Here is a 10,335-nt window from a genome sequence, read left to right on the forward strand (position 1 = left end):
AAGCAAGAACAAAGCAGGCTGTTTACTGGGCAGATTTTTCAGATGTTCTCTTGAACACTTGAAAAGACAGGAGACTCTTTGATATGCAGACTGGCTGGAATCCACAATGGAACAGTCCCTCCAACAAGAGGGTTGGCCCTAGGGCTGTGTCCACACAGCCTGCAGTTCCTGAGAATTCCATTAATCCACTGGCTGTGCATTCGTGGGGAAGGTCAGGGAGGGAGAGGACTGGGTTACCTGATGAAGAGGCCTGAGAAAGATGGAAAGACGGACTCTGTCCAGCGATCTTGTGCACAGATGCATCGGGAACTCTCTTCACAGGTGTAGAAATAAGGCCATGATTCGGGCAGGCTCTCTGTCCCCACAGCGACAGTCAAATCACACTGCACATAGCTGCAGCCAGAGGTCTCACAGTTCTCCTCCTCAGGCCTCAGGCCACACAGGAAAGCCAAGGACACTGCATGAAACGGTCAACATTGGGTTAGGTAATAACCACAGAAAGAACTGAAGGCCTTACTTTGTTACATCAACCAAGCCCGTGTGTTTTTCCTTGACCAATAGGAAAATAAACATTCATTTACTCTTCTTACAAGTGTATTATGTATACATAATTCATACAGAAGATACAAATCATGTTTTTGTAAAATATGAATCATCTAGTCAGAAAACTCATGTGAATGTACCATAAATTCAGCCAACATAAGCCAATACCGTCAAGATGCTCTCCAGTCTATGTGCTCCTGGCCAAGTCTACCCACTTCCTCCTCATTCTCAGAAACAAACACTTGCATTTTTTAAATAGTTCTCTCACATGGGTTTGTATCTTAAACAGGAGATTGTTGAATTTTACTTCTTTTTGAACTTTAGAAAATAGACTACATGGCATAATATTCTTAGACCTGCTTTCTTCACTCGATATTATGTTTCCAAGATTTAGCCCTATTATTGCATGTAACTGTTGTTCAAACATTTTCACTGCTGTTCAACACTGCATTCTGTGAAAGTACTACAATATATTTACCTATTCTGTCACCAATGGACTTTTGGGTAATTCCCAGGTTTTGCTAGTACAAACATGTATGGAATTTTCTCTAGGGTATATGCCTCTAAGAAAATTGTCTACTCATAGGGTAGGTGCAAGTTCAACCTTACAAGACAGTGCCATGTTGTTTCCAAAGTGGTTGTGTCATTTCACGTTCCTACCACGTATATTTATGACTTCCCAGTAACCCACATAATTGTCAGCACTTGGGATTATCAGACTCTTAATTTTGGCCAGTCCAGTGAGTATACAACAGCATCTCATTGTGGCCTTAATTTGAATTTTCATCATTACTTTTTAGGTTGAGCAAGTTTTTATATGTTTAGTAATAACATATTTTCCCTTCTATGAAATTCCCATTTCTGTCATTTGCCTTTTTTTCTATTGGAATGTTTGTTTTTTCCTTATTGATTTGTGAGTTTTATATTCTGGGTACTAATCCTACAGAGGTTATATGCTTACTAATACCTTCTCCAGATTTGTGGCTAGACTTTTCATTCTCTTTATGGGATCTCTTGATTAACAGAAGTTCTTGATTCTCATACAGTTATGACTATTAACATTTCATAAAGAAGAATAACAATGATTTGAAGCCCTCTGACCCTGAGACCATTTCTTTCCAGGTCATGAGACACGATGTAAAAGGCATCACCAAGCCAGACTAGCAATAACCTTTAACAGGAGGATGAACAAATCTCTACATGAGATGGTTTGGGAGCATCTCTGCCTGAAAACCTTAATAAAATAGAAAAGAAAAATTTTCTCTAGCCTTCTACCTCTGCAGCTAGCTTGTTCATGCAGGTATGTAACACATGTTATCAAGGGCTATGAGCTTGAAGCTAAGAGGCCTGCCTACATCACAGAGCTGCATGCAGCAAGGGATAAGACAAGTACATGAGAGGGTTTGCCGTTATTCAATCACACACAAATAGTATTATTATTGCTGGTATATTCCAAAGCACCTAACACATAGTAGGTTCTGTGACTGTGTTCCCAAAGAATTACAGCAATTAAAATGTCTGGAAAGTAAGAGTCTTGTATGGATAGAGGAAACATAAGAACTTTCCAGTTAGTAAGCCCTCGGGCAAATAAAAACAGGCTTAACACCTATAAAATAATGAACTCATTATGAGTGATGCAAATTGACAAGGTGGATTATGAAAAGTGCCCAGTGTTGGGGATCAGAATCCATGGATTTTACTCAAGGTTCTGCCACAAAATAGCTGTGCGACCTTAATCACTTTAGCTTTTCATGCCTCATGGAAAAGTCAAAGTTTCCATGAAGAAGTCAAGTGGTATTAACTCAAGATATAAATGCAGGAAACCAAAAGATCAAAGATCTTGCTGATTTTAAACAAATACAGAGTATTAGACTGACAAGATGCTTTAGCAACCTATCATATGAAAAAAGAAAATTCTTCTTTTGTTAGAAGTACAATGTGGGGGAAAAGTAAAGATGATGACCCCCAAAGCAGCAACAGGACATTTTTAGAGCTCTATATTTCTTAACTTTTATTGAAGTATAGTTGATTTACAATATTATGTTAGTTATGTGTGCAGCACAGTGACTGCATATTTTTACAGATTATACTCAAGAAGCTCAGAAGAGAAATACTAAAATGTTTACTTGCTGTAAGGTGTCTGATACAGTAGGTCCCAAGGATTCACACTGTTAACAAACTCCCAGGTGCTGCTACTGTTGCTGCTCCAGTAATAATACTTTTTTCAGTAATTCTCAATAATAATATCATGGAGAAGCACTGTGTTAGAAGGACTGAAATTATTCAGCTTTCCCAAGGGCTGCCAGCTGATGAAGGTTGAAAAAAGTAGAGTGGGGAGCATTAGTTAGGTAAAAGGATAGATTTCCCTGAGAAAGGCAACTGTGAAACACTTGTAAGGGTCGCTGCTGTGAAAGTGCCCACTAAAAAATCTTTTAAAATAGAACAGATTCTAACTAAATTGGTTCTGTGCAATCCTATCTGAAAGTAGGGGAATTATTTAGTAGTTTTTAATAATTTATGAGGCACACCCCTTTGACAATTTGATGTACACTGTAGACCTACTTCCTACAAAAAAAAAATATACAATCATATTCTCAAAATGTCTTATCCAATTTCAGGGATACATAGAATCCCCAACTCCCATCCTGGATCTTAAGTAAGAAACCAGTGGAGTGACAAAGGATTAATCACCAAAATATACAAGCAGCTCATACAGCTCAATATCAAAAAAACAAACAACCCAATCCAAAAATGGGCAGAAGACCTAAATAGACATTTCTCCAAAGAAGATATACAGATTACCAACAAACACATGAAAGGATGCTCAACATCACTAATCATTAGAGAAATGCAAATCAAAACTACAATGAGGTATCACCTCACACCAGTCAGAATGGCCATCATCAAAAAATCTACAAACAATAAACGCTGGAGAGGATACGGAGAAAAGGGAACCCTCTTGCACTGTTGGTGGGAATGTAAATTGACATATCCACTATGGAGAACAGTATGGAGGTTCCTTAAAAAACTAAAAAAAGAACTACCATATGAGCCAGCAATCCCACTACTGGGCACATACCCTGAAAAAAACCATAATTCAAAAAGAGTCATGTACCACAATGTTCACTGCAGCACTATTTACAATAGCTAGGACATGGAAGCAACCTAAATGCCCACTGATAGATGAATGGATAAAGAAGATGTGGTACATGTATACAATGGAATATTACTCAGCCATAAAAAGAAACAAAATTGAGTTATTTGTAGTGAGGTGGATGGACCTAGAGTCTGTCATACAGAGCAAAGTAAGTCAGAAAGAGAGACCAAATACCGTATGCTGGCGGATATGTATGGAATCTAAAAAAAAAAAAAAAAGGTTCTGACAAACCTAGAGGCAGGACAGGAATAAAGACGCAGACATAGAGAATGGACTTGCGGACACGGGGGGGGGGGGGGAGTATAAGCTGGGACAAAGTGAGAGAGTGATCATGGACATATATACACTACCAGATGTAAAACAGATAGCTAGTGGGAAGCAGCCGCATAGCACAGGGAGATCACTTCAGTGCTTTGTGATCACCTAGAGGGGTAGGATAGGGAGGGTGGAAGGGAGATGCAAGAGGGAGGGGATATGGGGTATGTGTATACACATGGCTGATTCACTTTGTTGTGCAGCGGAAGATAACACAACGTTGTGGAGCAATTATACTCCAATAAAGATGTTAAAAAAAAAAAGAAAGAAACCAGTGGAGTTGGATTCCGCCAGTTCCTCTCCATCTTTATAGACACTACTTAAAAGTCTTTTAAAAGACTTTTTTTAATTTGAATTTTATTTATTTTTTTATACAGCAAGTTCTTATTAGTTAACTATTTTATACATATTAGTGTATTTATGTCAATCCCAATCTCCCAATTCTTTTTTAATGAAAGAGGAAAATAAATTATCCATTTCCCCAGAGTAAATGAGCGGCCCTTGTACAATCAATGAGTGTTTGCTGCCACCTAGTGACAATGGTAAAAGTTACAGCACCTCACTCATGTTTTCCTCTTCTAAAAATCAAGGAATTTTGAGAATTCTTTTTCTAAATTTAATCAAATCTTTTAAAATATAATACTTTACTTTATTCCTCTCCTATGAGTTATAAAACTCCCAATAACACAATTTACCTGACCCTGAAACTTCATTGGTTTTTAGTTTGTACTTCTGGTTGAAACTAGATGTCTTGAAATAATAGCAAAGAGTTGATTAATTTAAATAGTGTATATGTGAAAGCCTCCCACCCCCTCCAAAAAAACTGTAGCAGTATTTGTTAAATATTAGGATCTAGAAATGGGGAGTCGGTTTTGTTTCCACCATTTCCCAATTCCTGTATTTATTCTTTCATCGAACATGAATTTTGCACATCCCCTAAGCCAGGACAGTTCTAAGCACAGGAGTTAGAACAGAGAAAGAAACAGACATATTAACTTCAATTTTCTACCATATCCTAAATTTCCTATTGTGGAATCTTAAGTAGAATAGATCTCTCGTCTGTGATGTTCTGCTCATATACATGACGGTCATAGGACACTCGATTTCTAGTAATGTAAGCAAGGATTCTTTCTCCTCTCCCCTCCTTTCCTCTTCCTCTCCTTCCTCCCAATCCCCACCGCCACCACCACCACTCCTCCTTCTGGTCTAAGACAATCCAATATAAAATGCCATCACAACAGTATTATCCATCATGGAATTTTTGTGCAAGCTCAGAAGTGATGCTTTTATCACTGTAAATCTTTCACCAACATTCAAGTTGCAGACACAGAAATTAGGAATATAACTTAAAGCATTTTACAGAAAACGTGAGTACAAATGATTTTTAAATGCACAGGTATAAGATCTATGATTATGCAAACCAAATAACCACCTGGCTTAGCTGACCCTGTAGTGATAATAGTAATTTCATCCCTGAGACTTTTTTTTCTGAAGCTCAGTGGGTAATAAGCACGTGTTGTGAGCCCCATCATAGAAATATCAAAGCTTTGCACCTTCCATTCTAAACCCTCCACCCCACAAAGACATGGCTTCCCGTGCCACAATTTATATGATGGCTACAAAGCTTAAAACAGTGAGAGATCGTGGTGTTTTACTGAGTAAGGGCTCAGGTAATTATCTGGACTTTACAGAATAAAAGGATAATGTTAATGTTGGCCTTTTTTTCCTATAATAAGATTCAAGACCTGAGCACACTGATATGCAAGAGCTCTCCAGCAGAATGATCTAATCCCTTCATTAGGACCTCCAGAAGGCAGACACTTTCAGCAGCCCCACCTCGGAGCAAGACAAGATTGTTTTCTCCACGATGCCTAGGCTGTCACTGAAACTCAGAACTACTTTCTCCATCTTCATATGACTGCCGTCGAGAACACAGACCTACTAGAGAATGGACTTGAGGATATGGGGAGGGGGAAGGGTAAGCTGTGACAAAGTGAGAGAGAGGCATGGACATATATACACTACCAAATGTAAAATAGATAGCTTGTAGGAAGCAGCCACATGGCACAGGGAGACCAGCTCGGTGCTCTGTGACCACCTAGAGGGGTGGGATAGGGAGGGTGGGAGGGAGGCAGATGCAAGAGGGAAGAGATATGGGAACATATGTATACGTATAACTGATTCACTTTGTTATAAAGCAGAAACTAACACACCATTGTAAAGCCATTATACTCCAATAAAGATGTTTAAAAAAAAGAACACAGGTGATAAATGTTTTGTTGTCATTAATATGACAAAAGCTATTATGACTCATCTTAACAGGTGGTCCCCAATTCTAACTACCATTTTAGATGGGGATCAGCGTATTTTTCCCCGCCAGGAACACATAGAAAAATTTAAAGTCAATACAGCATTAATTATCCAAAAAATGGAGTTAACCAAAGTATGTCATTTTCATATACACTCTTTAAAAAATGAATATGGCATTTTTCCTGACCATCCAGGGGCAGAACCAGGCAGCTGAAGGCAGACACTGTCGCGTTAGCCAAGACTTGGCAGGGAGCACCGCACACGGCAGCTGAGATGTTCTCAGGAGAAAATCCTGCTCCAAACACATGCACGAGCTTTCCACCCAGGCAGCCTTTAAAGACAGAATGATGATTTCACCATCATAGAGGCAAATCTTTCTTTACTCAGAATTCAAACACATGCTTTCCTGCTCCCCTTCATTCTTTCTATGCCCTCCTGAGTTCACACACTGGCCTTAGATTCCCTGTTTTCTCAGTTTCTTCTCACTAAGCTCTGGCCTCCAAAGCCTGGAGCCCTTATTCTGTTAAACCCCAATAATTCAACAACCTATAAAACGTGTAAAAATTCCTATGTAGAAAAATAATGCTTATAGTTCTTAAACTTTTTATACAGAAGAGTATAAAGTGAAAGAAAAACTTCCCCTAACTACTTATCTCACTCCCCAGAAGTAGCCATGTATAGAATTTCTTGTGAATTCTTCTTGAATTTTCTAAGCATATAGGTTTTTTTATACAAAGGGGTCATTCTATACATAATATTCTACAACTTTTTTAAAAAATTAGAAGTGTAGCATAAACATTTTTCCAAGTCTGTATATACAGATCTAGCTCATCATTTTTTTTTTTTTTTTTTTTGGCAGTACGCGGGCCTCTCACTGCTGTGGCCTCTCCCGCTGTGGAGCACAGGCTCCGGACGCACAGGCTCAGCGGCCATGGCTCACGGGCCCAGCCACTCCGCGGCATGTGGGATCTTCCCGGACCGGGGCACAAACCCGTGTCCCCTGCATCGACAGGCGGACTCCCAACCACTGCGCCACCAGGGAAGCCCCCTAGCTCATCATTTTAATAGCCACTTAGAATTCCATCATATTATTATTCCATAATTTATTGAGCAATCTTCCTATTGATTGATAGTTCCATAATTTCTCCTCTTTTGCTGCAATTAAGGATGGTGCAATGAACTATATACACTTATATGAGTAAAACTGGTGCAACTTCTTAGAAGTGGAATTGCTAGGTCAAAGGAAAAGTAAATTTTTAATTTTGACGAATACTGCCAAATTTCTCTCCAAAATAATGTTGCCCCAGTTTATACTCCTACCTGCTAAGGAGAGTGCCTGTCTGATGGGTAAAATCATGTCAGTTCTTAACAAACAACATGTTTTGCTTCAGTCTGAAAATCAATAAAGGAAAATGTCAGCTGAAGGCTCAGATGTGCAGAGACCTCTAGTCTACATTGAGATAGAGATCTAGTTTCTCCTGCCTTCAATGTCAAATCTAGGTGGTACTTACACAGCTACCTGACAAACTTTTTGCTTGGGTGCATTCTTACCCCTCCTCTCTCACCATAAAAGTCATGGATTCCTAGAGAGTTGAAAGGGGAACAAGGGAGCATCCAGCCCCAAACCCTTTATCAAATAAGAAAGCTGAGGCTTAAAAAAGTTACCCAGCTAAGATAGTGACAGACTCAGGACCAAACCCCAATCCCCACAGCATCCCGACCAACTGAGGCCATACATATTTGTTCCAAGAAATGGCTTGGTTCGTACATCAGTCTACGATCCTGCTCCCATAATTACTTCTAAACTTTCTGCATTACAATCGCATTTGAGCTATCTCAAGTGTAGTAAGACATTAAGGGGACAGAAACCCAAACCATCATTGGAAGAAAAGGCAAGGCAAATATCAATACATCTAAAAGGAGAAAAAGTTCAACCAATGAAATCGTACTGTGCAATTGGCTTATTATTGGAGCATGAATTCGTCTGTGAAATAGTACAAAATGATAAAAATTAATCATATTTAATAAGTTTAAAACAATTAAAATTGGCAGATAGGTTTAAAAATAAATGAAGGCATTTATGTTCTACTTAAATGATCAAATTATGAGCTCTTACAAATGGTATTACTTAAAGCACAAATTAAAGTGGGTTAATGTATCAAATTAAAATACAATCAAACACTTAGAGAATATGCACAATCTCCTCGATAAAAAACAAAGCCTCATAAATGGAGCATGACAAAGTTTTAGGAGGAAGCTGGGACTGTAAGAGGAAAACCGGCTTCTCTCTCCTTCTGTCATTCAGACTGATGTTGATTTCCTACCTCACAGAGTAGGGACAGGAGCTACTGAGCCACTTATATAAAGAAAGCTCTTCTGCCTCATCTGCCTGACTTACCGAAGTTCTCGGTCACTGCTGTAACAGTCACTCTGGATGTGAACACCAGGATAGATGAGGCCCACCCTCTCAGGTGGTCATAACCTCTGACTTGGTACTCCCCGACAGGAAGCGATGTGACCACACACTGAAGAATGGTACGGTTGCCAGAGACACCCACACAGGGGAACATCCCAATAAAAATGTCAACGTTCGCAGCTCCTGAGATCCCGGCCACCGAAAACATTAAGACGTCATCAGTCTGAGAAACTGAGAGCAATTCGGGGGTGAAGGCGTCGCTGTAACCAATGACGCCCACCTGGTAAGAAAGTCCATCTACCTCTATGTCCAGGGCAACGGAGCCATTCCCTGCAGGAACAGTGCACTGGATGAGCTCAGAGCTGAGGTTCACAGGCAGGCAGGCCTGCTGGCCAACGTAGACTAAAGTGGAGTTCCGTCCCCTCAGGGCTGTACCCTCCAAGGTCAAGAGGCTTCCACCATGGAGGCTGAAATTCTTAGGGAAATAATGAAACACTTGAGGCAAAATGTGGAAGTGTCTGTAAACATAACCAGAGCAAGCATACCCATATCTTGTATGAAAAACCGATAGGTAGTGGGGTCCTGGGTCCAAGTCACTGATCCAGCATGCCACGTGGCTTGTATTAAAGAAAGTCACAGTGCAAGGAAGGCGATCATCCACAAACACCAATGGTTCATCAGCCGCGGTACCTAACCTCTGACCCCTAATCAGCACTGTGGTCAGAGACCCACTGATGGTCGTGGTCCAGGCGTCCACGACAGGAGTTGTCTCTTCACACAAGAAAAGAGTACAATTCCCCTGACAGGCGCTGGGCAGCCCATTAACCAGGACAGTGACATTCAGGGTGAAGGAAGTGCCAGACAAGGGGTTACCCGCCGGGGTAATCCGACAGAGGACCGTCTGGTCCCCCAAACTCAAAATCACACAAGTGAAAGGACCTGAAATGTCAACCTGAACTGACCTCCTGCTGGAATTGAGAGCCAAGCCCCTCACCGTGAGTACTGCCCCTCCACAAGTGGACCCAAGTGTTGGGGAAATGGCTGTTATCTGAGGCAACACCACAAATTGCTGGGGCACCGCAGACATGTCAGCAAACCCCATCTGCCTCTGACGTACTTGGAGAGGATAGATGCCCGCCTCCAAACTGTGAAGAGGAAAAGCGCACCCAGACAGGCTTGTGTTGCTACTGGGAGTCTGGGTCTCAACATCACAGCTCAAGTTCCCCAGAAGGACCTCTGAGTTGGAGAGATTCTGCCCTTCCACGTAGAGCCTCAGGCTGTGGTTTGTGATTTCTCCTCGCGTGGCTGTGACCACCGGGGTTGCTGCCATTTCATATGTGAAGATGAAGCCCTTCCCCACCAGGCTTGGCAAAGGTTGGTGGGGGAAGGGCTGGCTGCCAGCCCAGACCTCTACAGGGGCTGGGGCACCAGGCGGCAGGGAGGTTGGCGGGGTCTCACACCAGACGTTCGTCTCCGTTGAGTTCACAATGTCACAGGACCGATTGCCCACGAGCACCCAAACCAAAGCTGGGTCCCTGCTGACCCCTCTTCCTGAGATGCTGAGGATGGATCCACCTAAAGCACAAATATTGAG

General features: G+C 41.2%; 1 protein-coding gene across 1 annotated transcript in view; it reads right to left on the reverse strand.

Annotated features, from left to right (window-relative positions):
• PKHD1 (PKHD1 ciliary IPT domain containing fibrocystin/polyductin) overlaps window positions 1-10,335 on the reverse strand; it is a 433,351-nt gene that overhangs the window by 356,744 nt on the left and 66,272 nt on the right. The window contains exons 31-33 of the mRNA XM_007451921.1: window positions 8,724-10,316; window positions 6,513-6,656; window positions 238-457 (exon numbers count right to left, since the gene is read on the reverse strand). Of these exons, the coding sequence (XP_007451983.1) occupies window positions 238-457; window positions 6,513-6,656; window positions 8,724-10,316 (1,957 nt within the window). The remainder of the gene's footprint in view (window positions 1-237; window positions 458-6,512; window positions 6,657-8,723; window positions 10,317-10,335) is intronic.

Source organism: Lipotes vexillifer, unplaced genomic scaffold (assembly GCF_000442215.2).
Source record: "Lipotes vexillifer unplaced genomic scaffold, Lipotes_vexillifer_v1.1 scaffold147, whole genome shotgun sequence".
Classification (NCBI taxonomy): Eukaryota; Metazoa; Chordata; class Mammalia; order Artiodactyla; family Lipotidae; genus Lipotes; species Lipotes vexillifer.